This window comes from Cibotium barometz, chromosome 57 (assembly GCF_041138505.1).
Source record: "Cibotium barometz isolate CiBa-2024 chromosome 57, ASM4113850v1, whole genome shotgun sequence".
NCBI lineage: Eukaryota > Viridiplantae > Streptophyta > Polypodiopsida > Cyatheales > Cibotiaceae > Cibotium > Cibotium barometz.
This window is the reverse complement of record NC_141102.1, coordinates 8,157,819-8,176,925: the sequence shown is the minus strand read 5'-3', so window position 1 is coordinate 8,176,925 and position 19,107 is coordinate 8,157,819. Positions and strand designations below refer to the sequence as shown.

General features: G+C 40.5%; 1 protein-coding gene across 1 annotated transcript; it reads right to left on the bottom strand.

The window, feature by feature from the left end:
- Positions 1-1,374: 1,374 nt before the first annotated feature.
- LOC147606381 (uncharacterized) lies at positions 1,375-5,293 on the bottom strand. The gene is made up of 10 exons (XM_086791831.1): positions 4,632-5,293; positions 4,316-4,526; positions 4,088-4,219; positions 3,499-3,977; positions 3,001-3,404; positions 2,633-2,893; positions 2,259-2,512; positions 2,090-2,164; positions 1,589-1,989; positions 1,375-1,504 (listed from the first exon to the last, which is right to left on the bottom strand). The coding sequence occupies exons 1-10, from the start codon at positions 5,291-5,293 to the stop codon at positions 1,375-1,377; spliced, it is 3,009 nt and encodes a 1,002-aa protein (XP_086647957.1).
- Between the last annotated feature and the right edge of the window lie 13,814 nt (positions 5,294-19,107).

Sequence of the window (19,107 nt, the reverse complement as noted above, 5' to 3'; positions counted from 1 at the left end):
AAAAGAGTAATTCCCACCATTTCTGAATTCTAAAAGAAATATTCTAATTTACTCCATGTACATATTCACCGATGAATATGTATGGATATCACTGATATTAATTATTAAAATTAATTTCTATGCATATAAAGGTGCATAGTGAAAATTTTTATTATAAAAGTGTTGTTTTCATTGATTTTAATTTCTATGCATAGAAAGATGCATAAAAGATTTATTTTTATTTCAAAAGTGTTATTTTCATTAAAATTGGTTTTATGCATAGAAAGATGCATAAAGGATTTATTTTTATTTCAAAAGTGTTATTTTCATTAAAATTGGTTTTATGCATAGAAAGATGCATACACGATTTATTTTTATTTCAAAAGTGTTAATTTCATTAAAATTGGTTTTATGCATAGAAAGATGCATAAAGGATTTATTTTTATTTCAAAAGTGTTAATTTCATTAAAATTGGTTTTATGGATAGAAAGATGCATAAAGGATTTATTTTTATTTCAAAAGTGTTATTTTCATTAAAATTGGTTTTATGCATAGAAAGATGCATAAAGGAATTATTTTTATTTCAAAACTGTTATTCTCATTAAAGTTGATATATAAATAGATGAAAAAAATGATTTTTATAAAAGTTTTATTCCCATTGAAGTTGATTTTTATGCATAAATAGATGCGTAAAGAATCTTTATATCAAAATTAGAATTCTCTTAAGTTCTATGTTTAAATTCTATGCGTAAAAAAACTTTATATCAAAATTAGAATTCTCTTAAATTCTATGTTTAAATTCTATGAATAGATGTAATGAGATGTGATGTGAATCAGCAGATAGATGTGAATGGATGGATGGATGGATGTGATGTGAATAGAGGTGATGAGATGTGAGGTGAATAGATGTAAAGAGATGTGATGAGAATTAGATAGGTGTGAATGAATGGATGGATGGGAGTACGTCAATGCTATGAGCAAAAAATTACGAGCAAGATTCTTTCGAGCGAGAAAAAGAAGACCGACACCCAACTATAGTTCTCTTTGAAACTACAGGTGGTGACAAACGAGAGAGAGAGAGAGAGAGAGAGAGAGAGAGAGAGAGAGATTGTAAGATAGATTGAACATGTAGTCATGGCAATCCACCTAATTGTCACCATAAGATCTACCAAGCAATAAGACCTATGTATGTGTGTGTATGTATGTGTAGTGTGCATGCATATTTGTGTGTATATATGTGTGTGAGTCTTTTAATTCACTTTTATATGTGCGCACAAAAATGACCAAAATAGCATAATTAAAACATAATATTAAAATCACTTGTAGCAAAGATGTCCAAAACTTAAGGCAATACACGTAATTCATGGAAGGAAAAAAAAAACCCTATTATTGCAGTTATTCTGAAATAGCAATGTCATCTACAAAATAACATTTTGGTCTCTTCTTAGATTGCCGAGTAGTGTGATCATAACGAGTGTCTGCCTCCATCTCTCTTGCCATGCTCTCTGCATAAGAAGGCAAACAACTACAAAATGGTCAACAAACATTGAACCTTATCATCTGAATATTTCAAAATTCCATGGTGCTTTCAAAGCATAGAGATACTCACTAGTCCAGTGGAACATCTGTGATTGCCAAACTCTCCTCATCATCCCCAAGCAAATCTCCAAACCCACCACCCAAGTCAGCAGTTCCAGTGCTGACTTTATAGTAATTATCTACAAATGGCATCAAATGACTGGTACATATCTCATCATCTCTCTCAATCACCATGCACAATCGTGCACTGTGCATAGCAGCTCTCATAACAGAGCCAGTCCCACCTCCCATCTCAAGCACTGAGCCTAAATGTGGACATAAGGCCTCCATGAAGAACAACATCAGGGGGACACTCTTTTCAAGTGGGCCCCTCCAACCTCCACTCTTACCATCACGCTTAGCCCTTGCAGATGAAGGCAAGCAATGGACCAAGACCTCTTTGGAGAAGTCTAAGTCCAACGCTTGTCCTACCTACAAAAAAGAAAAAGAAGCAAACACAACTAAATTATCCATTCAAGGAATGCACAACACAATAGCACAAACCGCACAAACCTTACACTTTATAACTTACCTTTTGAGCATTCAAAAGGTTAACAACTGGTTTTTGGCCAGCCTTATGGAAGGCCACCACATGCAGCAATGTCATCTACATGTAAATACAATAATGAGAGAGAGTATTATTTTCAACAACTTGCAAGCTACTTAATAAACATCAATATAAATGTACATGGTAGCATTACCTTTGTAGACACTCCTAGTCTTGTTTCATAGCTGTAAGGCTCTGAAGAGTTTAAAGCCCAACGAAATCCAGCAACCATGCGTGTCCTAGTAGCAACTCGCTCCACAAGAGAAAGGTGAGTAGGACTAGTGATAACCAAAACCCAACCCAAGTCATCCATCACAGCATTGGCCACCACCAAAGAACTCTTTATATGATCCTCACTAATTTGATTCCAATAAGGAATCCCATCATCAAAGCCTGCAACTGGAGTTCCTGAGAAAAGACAATCCAAGAAAACAAGCCAAAATAGAAAGCAAGTTTCAAAAAATGTTACAAATAAGAGGTGTGCCAAGAGAGAGGTTCCATTGGAAAAGGGGGCAGGTCTTTACAAACCTGTTGGCAAATCAATGACAGTGAAGTCAATGCTCCAACTACATGGCTTGCCTCCTCTGAATTTTTGTTGTAGGGAGTGACTCATGAAAAATTGTCTCATGACTTCAAAGCCCTCCTTGAAATTATGCTCTAGCAACTCTTTTCCCAACTGAATATAGTCATATGTCCATACATTCACTTGACTTCTCACACCAAGCCTCTCTTGCTCACGAAAAGCAGTCAATGAAACAAACCCCGATGGATTTGCACCACTTCTTGGAACTGCATGATCAAGCACTATATGATCCAGAAAACCAAAAAATGCATCCATTTAAAGAGTACACATTTGTAACATTATATGCAATCCTACATCAATATAGTAAACTTACCTTGACTCTCATTCACAGGCTTATTTGGTGGTCGTCCCCCCTTATTTGAGGCTTGAATTTGTTCCTGTAGGTCCTTTTCCTTCAAGGCTCGCAATTCTTCATCGATCCTTTTCTTCTCCTCCTCATTAACAGAACCTGAAGAACCAGAGTCAGACATGCACTCCCCCTTCAAATGCCGCAAGTATATCTCTTTGTCCTCTTCCAAACATTCCCCCCTCTTCATGTCCAGCCACCAAGGGCACTTCTTCCTCTCCCACTCAGTTATCATCAAAGCCCCACCTGTCTGGTTGTTTTCTCTAAAGATAGAACATGAGTACATGCTGAATGTAGAATCCACTGTCCATGCCTTACAAACATGAGGCAAGAAAGGCATTTTCTTCGTAGAGATAAGCATCAGCAAATATCTAAACCCAAGCAAAAAAACAAACTTTTAGAAAAGCATAATATTACAATATTTCTAAACAGCAATACCACTAAACTTGATATCTTATTTCTCACCTGTAGACCAAACGTCTAGAAGCATTTTTTAAGTCAACATGTTTTGCTGCTGGCGTTGCCACATTCATCTCTCTCTCAAATGAATAAAACAATACAGCTCGATACCTCCCAACAATGTCCATGAAGTATGTTTCCAAACTTGGCTCTTGAGGCAATGTCAGTTTCTCCTTGCCGATATTAGAATCCACCACCTGTTTTACCAATCTGGCTGCATCCTCTAGCAATTGGTCCATCCACACCTCCTTGGCCAACCATGAAATGTATTGATGGTCTCCAAGAGGCATCCCATAAGATTGCTTTACATTGTCATCTTGTCCTAGAAGCTTTAGCATTGAGCATTTAAGAATTGGAGAACATGCTGCTGAGGATAGTGCATATAATTTCTCCAAACTAATTTTATATTGGGGCTCTTCAAAGGGAAGCTTCCACAATATCTCAAACCATTCTTTGCCATTTGATGGATTAACCACCGAAAGCATCTAAGACATAAAAGCAATATCCTTTTACACAAAAGCTTAAATAGCCAGTCATTCCTTTAAAACTCAAAAGAAAGGTATCCAAAAATACATGAAAGTGAATATCAACAAACCCTTATCATTTTTCTATTGTAAGTCTTGATAACATTCTTCTTTGCCTTTGTCACCTCCACATCTCTATCCTCTTTGGAAAGTCCTGGATTGATCTTCTTGCATGCTACCTCAAATGCTGTGTCCCATTTTCCCTGCAATAAAAAATGAAAAACCCAAAAAACAACAAAAAGTAAAAAAAAAAAGAATCATAGAATGAATTGAAACCACTTTCTCAAAAGAAAACCTACCGCAAAAACCATGCGGCCTAGTATTGACTGGGTCAAGGGATACCACACCCTTTTTCCCATGCTTGCCTCTCTTGCTCTCACGGAGGCAATGTGATTCTTTTCCGCTTCAGTGAAACTCTCCATGAGAGGTGTCTCATCCAATGCACAAAGGGTACTTGTGTGATAGAGATAATCCTTCAGATTTGTAATAACAATGGCCTCTTCATGCATCCTAAATAAAGATTGACAATAGTCAATACTAACAAATCCTAGTGCAAAAATACAAATTTAAAAGAAATTCATTCATTATATAGAGAGATATGGGAGAGAATCTTACAAGTTAATTCTCTGTAGAGTAGCCACAAGAACCTGCTCATCTTTTTCATTTGGTACAATGAACTCAGCTTGAACTCTGATATGCTTTCCCTTGTTATTTGCAAAACTCTCATTGATACACTCCATCCAAGCTGCAGTCCTGTGATTACCCTCCCATACAAAAAACATTTTCCCCCTCAACATAGACCACTCTTCCTTAGATTCAAGCTCCTCCTCAAACTCAGCATTGATAGCCTGCCAATGCCTATCCCAAGTACTTGTTATTGTTTCATCAACATCCAAGGTAGACCCATCAGGCAAATTAGTTGACAGAATCAAGCTACCCTTCATTGCCATATAGCCCTCTTTTTCCAAAACTGACTTTAATCTGGACAAATCACGTCTAAGCTCTCTAACCCTTTCATTTATCCTGCACCTGCAAAGGGGAATCCTAGGTGCTAGAATTCCAGGATTAAGAGCCAACCTAGACAAAAAGTCAGAACCATCTGCCTTAGAGATTGCTTGAGGAATCAGCTCGTCAGGTGTATCATCCTTATCTTTTGAATCATCTTGTGTAGCTGCAACATGAACTAGTTCTTTACTAGTAGCCAGATTTGTGTCTTCAACCATTTGTTCATCCTCTTGTTTATCTTCAAGATGCTCCATGCTCTCAGTAGGCTCCATGGTTGATTTCTTGGTACTAGCATTAGATGCTGCAAGAGTTTTTCTCTTTCTAGTCTTCACTGCCTGCAAGAATATATATATATATATGATAGAGAGAAAATATTGGGTTTTTCAATTACATGCCATTTAAAGAAGCCAAAAGTCTCTTTGCAAAAACACATACACCCATGCCTGTTATAAAAGAAAGCCACAAGGGCAATAACTTTGCAATGACCACAAGGGCTGTAACAATCTACATCCAAAAAGCTCTAGGATAGGCAGAGCATAAGCACACAAAGGGACACTTTCGCCATAGCAATCTACATCTCTACATGACTACATGCAATGTTGTTTCTTGATTGGAGCAGCCTTTATGGTTTTTGGCCAGCCTTATGGAAGGCCACCACATGCAGTAATGTTTCTTGTTTGGAGCTATATCTTTTGGAGAAAGTGTGCAACGTTGCTCCCTCCTGCTAGTTTCGCTAGCGAACTATGTCTTCCACACCTCTTCTTTGTCTCCACACTAGCAATGCACATCAGTAAGATGTTGTCAACCTCATCCACGAAATCCCCTGCTCCTTGAGCTACTTGGGGGAGGACAAGCTTGTGCCAGGGGACATTGTGGAGCAGGTTCATGTGGGCAGTGTGACCCTGACTGCTCCCTTTACAGGGGGGAAAGCAGGGCTCCAACTCGAGCTCCGCCGGCTTTACAAGGTTGGGGACACCCATGCCCAGGTGAAGGTCAGACGGCTCAACAACAAGCATGTCAAGATGCAGGTCTCCATTGTCCCCCACGACTCTGGCATGATGAGAAAGCAGTATGCTCTCAGAGCAAGCAATGATGCCAATCACGTGGTCACCTTCATTGACTCCACTGAGGCTGAGAGTCTCTTGATCCAAGGTAAGCATGTTTTCTCCCCTCCAAAAGAGCGTTTTAGGGTAAGCATGCATAATTATATACATTCATACCTAGTGCATGCATTCAAATATGCACATACATGAGGCTAAGGGTCGCTTGATCCAATTGTTTCAGGTGTAGGCATACATAACTACACAAGTGCATTAATACATACACAATACATAAGGCTGAGAGTCTCATGTATGTACATACACATACGTACAAGCATATGGAGGGACTGCAAACTGAACCACACACTGATTGAGTAGAAAGAAGATTGATGCAATGTTGTTCCCTCCTGCTAGTTTCGCCAGCGAACTATGCAGGAGGAGCATTGGAAGTTCTCTCAAGCCACATTATCCGCAAGCTGTTAACATCATGCGCATGCAATAGCTCCTCGCAAGCAACATCATCCCTCCTGCTAGTTTCGCCAGCGAACTATGCAGGAGGGACCATTTAAGAGTGAACATTCAAGAGGAAAAATGCACCTCTTTTCTTTTTGGAGCCATTCTTGGCGTAGGTCGTGGATGCTCCTGCGTGGCTCGTGGATGCTCGTGCACTCATACGATACTATGGGTTTCCCAACAAAATTCCGTGCAGACGTTTTTGCATTCCCAATAGAATTGCTCCACTACGATAGCATCCTGAGCAACTACACAGGAAAAGGACATCATAACTACATAAGTGTAGCTGTTGTTGCTCAAACGGTGAAGTATGAAGTATGAAGGCTGAGAGAGAGAGAAGGAGCGCCAGGGCCCAGGGGTGAGGGGAAGAGAGAGATAAGCCGCCGCCGTAGGCGGCGCCGCATTGAAGACTAGTATATATATATATATATGTTTTTTTTAATAAACTAATATTAATGATATATTACTTTGAGGTGAAATTAATTCTAGCAATGACAACTAATATAAAAATCATTTAAGATGCCACTCTCCCTAACCATGGCATGATGCTGTAACCGGGCTTCGCTTTAAGATTTTGTGATCTCAAAAAAGGCGAGGTTTTCTAAATAAGTTTTTAAGATAACTATTTTCTATATCTTAATGTGAAGAAATCCTGAAGATTATAAATTTCAAGATTTCTTTGAGACGCTACCTCTTTGAAGTAATGCTCATCTCCTTCTTTGGTAATTAGTCTTCTTTACTGCTCTTTGCACAATGGAAACTGCATATCTAGAGGACAAATTTGGAAGTAAGCAGGTGGAGCTAGCGACCACAAATGGTATCACCGAGGTTTCCAAACATTATCTCTCAATGACCTTTGGATTGAAGGAAGATTCACTCATTCTGCATCAGATGTTTGGTGACAAGAATGACGGTCTTTCATTTGAGATGCCAGCTATAAACAGAGGAGATTAGAATGTCTTTCAGCTGGACATTCAATTTGGGAGAACCTTTGTAGTTAGTGGAGAAAAAATGTTGTCTCGAAGCTGCACAGCTGAAGTTTTGGATGATGCTAAGGTTCAACAAGAGCCTGTTATCAACATTGGGGCCACAGATAAAATTAGTATTGTTGAAATTCTACAAAAATTGCCTGCTAAAAATTCGCTTAGAATCAAATTTGATTTAATGGGAGAGATCAGGCAGGTTGACGAGCTTCCTACAAGATATGATGGGAATATAATGTTTGAGTTGCCCTATGTTAGTGCTGCTAATAGAATGGTTGGATTGGAGAACAAGTTTGATGGCCATGTGTGGACAGATGAGACAACAAGCAATATTTCTTGTTTCATTGGGACAGTTAGGATAAGGAAATGTGGAGGGTATCTAGAGTGCACTAATGTGCTTTGTGCAGGATTGACAAGGTCAAGGGAGACCAATAAGCAGCATTGGATTGGACGTCTGGCAAAAGTTTGTCCTGCTAAACAAAGTGTGGAAACCTATGGCAGTTTGAAGTGCTCTTTTTGTTCAACACCTCCTACATGCCAAGCTGTATGCCCTTGCAAATTAGTGATGTGCTTCCCCTCTGAAAAAATAGGAAAGAAAGTGACACGTGCAGTTCTTCACATTGGCTCTCATATGCACCCTGTTAAAGCTGGAATCACAAGGATGGATGCTGAAGAGGTCAAGAACAGAGTGAAAGAGATGGTACAGCAAGATTTTTTGGGTAGACCAAAAGCTATGCAACATAAATTGGCTAGGGAAATCCTTCTTCAATCAGCCATCTTTGGAGACGTATCATCAGGAAAAAAGCTTTCTCATAATGATTTGACAAATATACTGGAGAAGCTTGCACCTGTCTTGGACAAAAGAAGACTTTCCCGCTGGAGAAAGGAGTCACAAATGGAGGTGGGACAAGCAATTGGAGAAATAGAGGCAATAATAAAGTTGAAGAATAGCTTGCTGTATGACTACTTCCAAAGTGTTGTTTTTCCTGGGCAGTTAGAATTTTCCTCTTTCAATAGGTGTCATGTCTTCAAGATGTCTACACAAGGTCCAGGGAGTGGGGTTGATTTAGTTAACAAGATGAGACCTGGTGGTGAGCTTGAAAGCTGCTGGATTTGTTTTGACTTTGTGAAAAGAATCAAAGATTGGACAACCATGGCTAGTCATGTTTATAACCCTTTTGTGCAAGAGATGCAGACAATAGCAATTGGAGACTTCAAAGTTGAGGACACAGATGCTCAAATATTATTTTGGGAGTTACTAAATCGGGTGATGGAACGAGAAGGTTATAAGAAGGCTCAATTCAAGGGATTCATGGCAGATGAAGCACAATCAAACTGGCGAGCTGTGAGAGCAGTTTTCAATGGTGGGCCAGATAATGTAATGATAGGTATGGAGCGTTCTTGTTCTTTCCATTGGGAGCAGAGCTTGAATCAACATGCTAAGAAATGTATACCACCACATAGCCAAGAAGAGTTTAAATTAAGATGTCGACGTTGGAAGAATTCTCCTTCTGAAGAGGCAGCTGAAATTGAGCTTGATGAGTTGAGAGCATGGTTGAGGAAGGGCCATGCTGACAAGACAAAGATCTCTATGCTAGAGACATGGATTGTGTGGTGGCATGCCAGAGTTGCCCATTGGGGAGAGTACATGATGCATGTAAATTTTCTATTATCTTCTCTAGTTTTCATAATTGTATATGTTTCCCGCTTTTTGAGAGAAAATTTACAAATGCATTTTTGTTGTAGGCAATTGAAGGTAAGGACACTTACCTTATACCACAAACCAATCTTGCAGAATCAGTTCATGGAAGCTGGCTTGCTTCACATGATGGTGTGAAGTATGTTTCCCTATATACTGCCTCCTATAATGACCTGATGGCAACTTTGCTTCAGAGTGCAAGGTATGACTCTTTCTTGAGAGGTACTCATAGGGGTACAGGTCCAGGGATTGAAAAGATTAAGAAAAGATATGCCTCGGCCAGTCCCAGTTTGCCGACAACAAAAACTGTCATTGAATTGACTAATGATGCAGCCACTGAGCTACATGCAACAAAGAAAAGGGCTTCAACAGATGATGGAGTACGCACAGTGAGAAGAAAACGTAGAGTGGGATCACAGACACCTATTCAACCCAATGATTCTCATCGCCCTGAGTATGAGTATGTGACACAAAATGTAAGGCGCCGGCTTCAAAGAGATCAATTTCCTTCTGTGGAAAGTACATACACTGAGGTCAAAATTCACCAAACAAAATGGGCAATTAGGAGGACAAACCCAGGAAGTGAAGTAAGGTGTCAGGGTTACCTTCGTGAAAAGGGACACAAGTGTAACGCTCTGATTGATAAAAAGGGTCGAGGTGGCTTGATGGGTGTTCCTGCACCATGCTTTGAGGGACTTGTTTCCTTGCCATCTTGTGTGAAGAAGCAATATGTTTGGTTCTGTGGAGATAATGTTGACCATACATGGGAGATGTCGGACCTTATTACTGAGAAACCAATCAATCGTCCACAAGAATGGCCTGTTGCAGAAGGGACTTGTTTAAACAGCATAGAAGTGCAAGCTCTATGGGATGCAGGGTTTGATCTACAGCACATTGGACCATCCCGTGGAAGGCCAGCACAAGAAGGCACATCACATGATGCTAATTTAGACATACGACCCACGGAATGTGCAGGTAAACCTATAGTCATTTCAAGGACGGTCACAAAAGAAATGGAGGACAGAATCAAGAGGGCTATGGATTTGGTTTGCACCATTCATCACAGACAGGTGGTTGTGGACAAGGAGCATGTGGATTACACAATTTCAACTCCAGGTAGCCAGGAAAATGGGGAGACATATAAGGTCACTATATCAACTTTTCCTACCTGCACATGCCAGGACTTCAAAAGACGAGTTGACCAAGGGAAAAAGTATATGCCTTGCAAACACCTTTACAACATCTACATAAAGGAGTTAGGGCTAGATGTTAGCAAACAAAAGTTTGTTCACCAAGCAGCATTGACAAAGAGAGAGCTCCACTATATGTTTCGTGTGTTGAATTGATAGATGTGGACTACTTAGTTGTTTTTTCAGCACATTAGTTAGGCAACTACTCTGTTTTTTGGGACCGATATGGTATCTATGATAGGTTTCAAACTTATGTATTTAGAAAAAATTGGTCTACTTTTTGGGCTTTGTTAGCTATCATATTTATATGCTGAGTTTTGTAAAACGGTATCATATTTGTAAAAGATGTTCACATGCTTAGGACATGCTTAGGTGTTTGGATAAAATTGGTCTACCTTTTGGGCTTTGTATCCTGTTTTGTTTGTATGTTGGGTTTTGTTAAACAATACCATATTAAACACAATGATGTTCTCTTTGTTTCCTGTTTTGTTTGTATGTTGCGTTTTCATGGATAAGTGCCATCAAAAAACAAAAACTCCAATGAGTATTCCTTAAACACAATTACATTTTCAAAAGAATTATGTTTTCAAATGATGCTCAAATGCTTTATGTAAATCCAAAACAGATAACTAATTCTACTGCCTTGCCCATCTGGGTTGATCAACACAATTAGTTTCTTAGCGAAACCATGGCTAAGTGCCATCAAAAAAACTAAAACTCCAATGAGTATTCCTTGAGATATTTTGCCTTCGCTCAGACGCTCAGAGGTTTTTGCTCGGAAAATGGGCATCTCGGATGGATGGGATGTGAATAGAGGTGATGAGACGTGAGGTGAATAGATGTAATGAGATGTGATGAGAATCAAATAGGTGTGAATGAATGAATGGATGAAGGTGATGTGAATAGAGGTGATGAGATGTGAGGTGAATAGATGTGATGAGATGTGAGGTGAATGTTGAGAAAACGTGGTGCTCATGCTAGATCAAGTGTGTGGAGGAGAGGAACTCACAAAATACAAGAAAAATATCTTGTTTATTAAGTTGTTTGTGAATACAACTAGGCCTTGCTCAATACAAAATGCCTCCTAGCTTCACCTTTAAATAGGTGAAGCTAGTGGACCTTAAGTCCCTTCACACACACACCCTTCTCAATACAAAATGCCTCCTAGCTTCACCTTTAAATAGGTGAGCTAGTGGACCCTAAGTCCCTTCACACACACACCCTTCTCTTCCCCTTCTACATAACCTTAGTCTTTTAATACCCTCCCTCAATACAAAGTATGAAAGAATTGGAATAGGTTCTATTGGACATAGGTTGCCTTTATAACATTAGGCGTACAAGGTTTAGGAATATAGGTGTTGTTACATTGAGATTTAAAACAGGTGCTCAGAGGAGTTAGAGGTTGATACAAAGTTAGCCTCTATCTCTTTGTTAAGACATTTAGAAGTGATATGTCCCATTTGTTTACACTTGTTACATTTCATTTTGTTGGGATATTTGATCCAACAATTATTTGCCAAATGACCCACCTTTTTGCAATGGGCACATCTTACTTTGACCACTTGATGTGACAAAGCTTATTTGATAGTCGATGAAGTGATTGCATTTGAAGATTCAGCTCCTCCCTTTGGCCTCTTTTCTTCATCATCAAGACAAGATTGAATGACTCCTTTGAGGGTGGGATTAGGTATGTTCTTCAGGGTGGTGACTAAGGTGGGGTACACCTTCTTGACTGCTTTTAGCAAAACAGCCACACTGCATCATCTTCATCCATTCTCACATTCACTGATGCAAGTTGAGCCATAAGGCCCTTCAAGTGAGGGATGAAGGCTCCAATGCCGTCTCCCTCTTTGAGTTCCAAGCTGAAAAATTCAATTTTAAGTGAGATCTTGGAATTCTTACCATGAGCTCCATAGAGCTTATCAAGCTCATCCCATTTCTCCTTTGCAGTCGGAAGCTGGTCCACATGGTGAATGAGAGCCTCATCAAGATGAAGCATGATGATGGCTTGTGCCCTCTCATCATCTTCAATATCTTCAGTCTTTGTTCGATCAATAACCTTAGTGCCGGAGATGAATGGCCAAAAGCCTTTGGACATCATCTTGTACTTGACAAGGACTTGTCAAGTGTGGAAGCCCTCTCCCGAGAACTTCTTGATTTGAGTGTTGTCCTTTGACATTGGGTATTGAAGGAGGTTATTAGAGAGTAATGGGCTGATTTATGAAGAACAAAAAACCAAAAATTTATGATATTTAGGCTTAATTAGAAAGAGAAAGGCTTATGAGAGTGCAACAACCCTAATCAAGTCAAGAATGTTGCATAAATAGGAGATTAAAATAGTAATTTTTATGGTTTAGCACTTAGGGTTTGTGCCCAAATACTAATTTTGATGGGGATTAGCTTCATTAGTGTTAAAGAACACTTTGTTTGGTGATTAATATCACCATTAGTGTTTAAAAAAACACGATTAGTGCTTAAGAGTACATTTTTAACGTCTAATGACACTTGTAGTGGTGATTAAGATCACCATTAGTATTTAATAACACTCTTAGTGTTTGAAAATACTTTGGAATAACTCCCCTTTTTTAGATTAGAAGCTTCATTAGTGTTAATCAATACTATTAGTGCTCATAAGCACACTTTGAAGAGCTTTGAGAGCTTGAAGATGATGAGGAAGCTTGATGACGTAATGAATGAGACTTATAAATGCCTCATGTGGTTGGCCACTGCTTCAAAATCAAGAGAAGGATCAGCAACAAGCTCTCACAACATCACTTGGGTGATTAGAGCAAAGAGGGAAGGATTAGAGCAAGAAAAGGAAAAAATTTGAAGCTTTAATGGTGAGCTTCAAGAGTTTGAAGGAGACCTCTCTGGTTTTTTTGTTGTAGCAGCTGCGTCATGCCATCATTCAAGCTGAGATTAAAGCGTAGATAGTGAATCCTATGGGCTTCAAAAGCCCTCAACTCCCATAGCTTATGATGGCCTACAGGCGGCCAATAGATATACGGCCAGCTGCACTGCAGAGAAACTGCGTCAGGCTGATCCAGACAGAATGCCACAGCAGAGAGGAGAGGAATCCACAAATTGATGGTACAAAATCGAACGCCCGAATGTCCTCCACAACTCCCTAGTTGAAAGCACCTCAAGTTATGGCCTCTACAAATGGCTAGAGGTCCTCCACCAGCAGGGGGTTGAGCTCCACATAAGAGAAGATGAGGATTTTGACCTATTCTACACCATAAATGTGACCTACTCAACCAAAACTCTAGATACCATGTTGAGAAAACATGGTGCTCATGCTAGATCAAGTGTGTGGAGGAGAGGAACTCACAAAATACAAGAAAAATATCTTGCTTATTAAGTTGTTTATGAATACAACTAGGCCTTGCTCAATACAAATGCCTCCTAGCTTCACCTTTAAATAGGTGAGCTAGTGGACCTTAAGTTCCTTCACACACACACCCTTCTCTTCCCCTTCTATATAACCTTAATCTTTTAATAGTGAATAGATGTGATGAGATGTGATTTGAATCAGATAGATGTAAACTAATAAATGAGATGTCATGTCATGTGAATCAGGATGTAAATGAATGATATGGGATGTGAGTGGATGTATGTGAAAGAATGGATGTCAATGTGGATGCGTATGCGAAAGAATGTGATGTGGATGTGTATGCGAAAGAATGTGATGTGATGAAAAGAGATGTGATGTGACATGAATATATGTGGATGTGAAGTGATAGATATGAATGTATGAATAGATGTGGGTAGTCTTACAGGTGAATGATTGGATGGATGTGTATGAATGAGATATGATGTGGATAGAAGTGATGTGATATAATGTGGATAGAATGTCTATGATGGGATGGTTATGAGATTGTATGTGGTGGGTATGAAAGAACGAATGTGATGGATATGAATGAATGTGATGTGATGGGTGTAAATGGATGTGATGTAAATGAATGTGATGGATGTGAATTGATGTGATGTGATCTGAATTCGGATGTGAATGAATGAGATGTCATGTAAATTGGGATAGACGTGATATGTGATGTGAATGATTATGATGTAATGAGAATGAGAATACAGATGAAATAAATGAGGATTGATGTGGAACAATGTGGAAAGACAAGAGTTCGATATAGAAACTGTATTTATGACCTGTTTTTACAATGACTGTTTTATGTCAAGAATGCTAAGGAAGCATTTTGACCGTCTTGTGAATGAGGTCGTGGATACCTAATCTGATAAAGTTGCAACAGTTGATGAAGAGTCAATGGAGGACGTCTTGCGTAGCAAGGTCAGCCTTGGTTTCGATTAAAATGGTGAGCTTCCGGTACGGTGGATGAGGGACCAAGGAAACGGCCTATGAGTGAAGCACTAGGTGACCTGCGAAGGATCCTAGAGGGTGTTGACCATACGGTGCTCGGGCTCTGGGTCACCAAAGATGCCCACACGTGCATTGTAGAAGATATTCGAACAAGGAGTAAGAGTTGTATTCTGAATTCGGGCATGGATCTGGTTGATTGATCTTGCTGGTCCTCAACGGATGAGTCCATGGCTCTTTTATATGGATTCGTTGGTTGATCTTGCTCATCTTCAACGTAGATTCCATTTTGTTATGTGAATATATTGCCGAGTACAATGAGCTAGGAACCATCAAAAAGGCCCCTGAGTGGACAGGTGGTGAGTGTTCTGGTTGCCAATGATGCCATATAGGTACACCGATAAAGGAATGATTGGAAATAAGGATTCAACTGGAGATTTTGAGGATTATGATCAGTGACACTATGATTTCATCAAATGATTATTTTAAAGACAGTTGAATCTATGAAAAAGGCAATTTCATATTGGGTGTGTAAGTGGTGTGACTAGTTTTAAGTTTGCAAAATATCCGGTTAGGGGGCTTGGAAACTCTTTTCCCTGGTAACCCGGGACAAAACCTAACCAAATTCCTAATTGGATCCCATCACTATAGTGGTTGGGCGGTTGGCTAACCCACGAGACTAGATGGGGTTAGGCTAGACTGATGGATCCCTAAAATGAGACTTGGAAAGATGGTCGTCTCCCTATGTATGCAATATGGGCAAGTAGACTACGCTCCTAGCTCACCAATAGACTGATAAACACTCCTTTCATTGCTAGGGGATTCAACCCAGTTAGGTGCATGGAAGCTTATCCCTTTCGGGAGAGGATGCTATGAACACCACTACCTTGACATAGGCTTTACACACACAAGCTCAATCTTACCATAGCTCATTCACTCATCAACCCACTCATTCATGCATCCAATACAAGAAGAAAGCTAAGCTAATGCACACACAAGCTCACTCATAAACCACACAAGCTCAAAGCACACTTCATTCTCAAGCACCTACTTTCCTAGCATGTACACAAACCTTGAAGCTTAATGGAACTTGAAATAAACATGCAATCTCAATCACTACTCAAGCAATGCCTTGCCCATGGATAAGCTACAAGCTATGGAGAAGCTTAAGCTTGAATCCACTAGCACACAAAGCCTAATAGAGAACCCACAAGCATAAACAATGAAGCATGCACAGTAGAGAATAGAGATGAGAAGAAAAAACCATCATCTCATTGCATTGAATTAGAAGAGCATTGCTCATACAATAGTGTAGATGGGGAGAGAGAAGAGCTTGCACCTCTATGAACAAGAGGGGGAGCTAGTCTCAAGAGAACTCAAGCATGAGTTCAGCCCAATGTGTGTGTGAGCTCTCAAATGAGCCACCATTTATACTAAAACTCCAAAAACTCCCAAAACTTTCCATGTGGGATTATTCTCGAGCCCACTCCCACACTCACCTACAACTTGGAACTCTCTACAAGAGCCCTAAATAAGAATGTCAAGTCTCTTGTTTTCTTGCTTCCATCTTTGTGTTGTATCCTTGCAGTGATCACCACTCATCACGCAACATTCCTGAAAAGATGCAGGGGGGAAGAGAGCTTGAGCTCTTGCAAGCACACACACACACTCACAAAACCCTAATAGAGAACACACAAGGTGAGAGGCTGAAAATCTTCTTCTTCTCTACTCAACACTCAACACACCATATACAAGAATAAGAGTACACCATAATATGAAAGGTACTCAACCAATACATACACGGGTTCTCTATATTGTGAACCCGACTAAATGAGCTGGCGCTATAACTATGCCAGTCTCTAGAATGGCTGTCACACAGCCTGTCATCCCACTGGCCACATATCACCCAAGATCTCACCAACCATGCCAGTGGTGTAAGTGTGGGGCCTATCCCCCAGGCGGCGGCGGGTGTCCACCACCTCACTAGACGAGCTCGATATCTCAACACTCCCCCTCGAGCTCAACTCCATCTCATGTACACCAAGCGAAGCCCTGAATTTGCGGAGCTTCTCTGTACCCAATGATTTGGTGAAGATGTCAGCTACCTGATCCTCTGTGCTGACATAAACAAGGTCAAGGTCTCCTGCCAAGACCTTCTCTCTGACGAAGTGGTAGTGGACCTCTATGTGCTTCGTACGAGCATGAAAGACTGGGTACCTGGCCAACTGTATACTGCTAATGTTGTCACAGAAAATGACAACTTGTCTATCCACTGATAGACCCAAATCTACAAGTAGCTTTCTCAACCAAGCTACCTCACATGCTGCCATAGCAGCTCCTCTGTACTCGGCCTCTGTACTCGATAGAGCAACCGTAGGCTGCTTCTTGCTGCTCCAAGTCACAGCACCACTCCCCAAAGAAAACATGAATCCACTGGTAGATCTTCTATCTGAGATACTACCAGCCCAATCAGCATCTGTGTACCCATGTACACATATCTCTATCCCAGTCTCATAGAATAGTCCACAATGCAAAGTAGACTTCACATACCTCAGTATGCATCTCACTGCATCCAAATGCGGTTTCTATGGAACCTGCATAAACTGACTCACCAACCCAACAGCATAGCTCAAATCTGGTCTGGTGATCGTCATGTATATCAAACTTCCTACTATGCATCTGTACATAGTAGGATCCTCCAAGATCTCTCCTGAATCTGCACTCAACTTGCCATTCTGATCCAATGGCACGAAAATAGGCTTACAGCCTGTCATACCATACTTGGACAACATGTCCAAGCCATACTGTCTCTACAGTAATCCAATACCATGTGGTGACCTAATCACCTCAATGCCCAAGAAATATCTGAGCTCCCCCAAATCCTTCATCTCAAACTTCTGTCTAAGTAAGATCTTTACATCAAAGATCTCTGCATCATGGTCCCCCGTAATGATCAAGTCATCTACATAGATGACAACAAGCACAACCCCTCTATCACCATGTCTCACGTACAATGAGAAATCTGCATTGGCTACATGAAAGCCAATAGTGACAAGATATTCAGAAATCTTGTCAGACCATGCTCTTGGTGCTTGCTTTAAGCCATACAAGGCTTTCTTCAACCTGCAAACATGCTCGGGGTGACCCACATCCTCATAACCAGGTGGCTGCAACATATACACCTCTTCTTGCAAATCCCCATGCAAGAATGCATTCTTTACATCCATCTGATGTAAAGACCATTGCTTTGACGCAGCCACTGCTATCACAACTCTCACCATTGCCATCTTGGCAACTGGGCTAAAAGTTTCCTCATAATCAATCCCATATGTCTGCGCATATCCTTTGGCTACCAATCTAGCCTTGTACCTGTTTATGCTTCCATCACTGTTATGTTTAACTTTGTACACCCACTTGCATCCAATGGCTTTCTTGCCTTCTGGCAATTGCACTAAATCCCAAGTTTCATTTCCATATAGTGCATCCATCTCCTCATCCATAGCTTTTTCCCAATTCACATTTCCAACAGCCTCATCAATGCATGTGGGCTCAACAACCTGCACAACCTTTGCCATATATGCATAGTGATGTGCCACATAACCATCATATGTAAATCTCTGCACAGGGTTCTTCACTCTCCCTGATCTTCGCAGCTTTTCATTCATGGCTTCCATAGCCTTCTTTACACCAGGTGTTCTCATAGCTGGGATCCCAAGCTCCTCATCAAGGCTCATATCCGAGCCACTAGACTCTCCATCAACATGAGAATGCCCTGCAGAAATGTCAGGCATACCAAGGGGCTCAACCACTTTCTCTTTTCCTTTACGTGATGTAGTAATCACATTTGCAGGGCTGGTATTATGACGCAGCCTGCCACTCCATGGTCTATCAACAGACCCACTAGATGAGGACTCTCCTGGTCCACTCAAAGACTGTGATTGCTGACCTGCATTCTGTGCAACCACACTTCCACTCACATCAGCCCCAACAGCTTCTTTTTCAGCAGCATACCAGCTGCTCATCTCATCAAATACAACATCCCTGCTTACGCTCAACTCACGTGTAGCAGGGTTATAACACCTGTATCCCTTTTGCTCCAGGGAATATCCAATAAACACACATTTTTCAGCTTTTGGATCCAGCTTAGTTCTCAGCTCATCTGGCACATGCACATATGCAATGCATCCAAAGACTTTCAGATGAGACAAATCTGGTTTTTTGCCAGTAAACCTCTCCTCTGGAGTTACATCATGTATGGCTGCAGTTGGAGTCTTGTTCATGATGTATATTGCTGTAGAAACAGCCTCAGCCCAATAGCAATGCGGCATATTCTT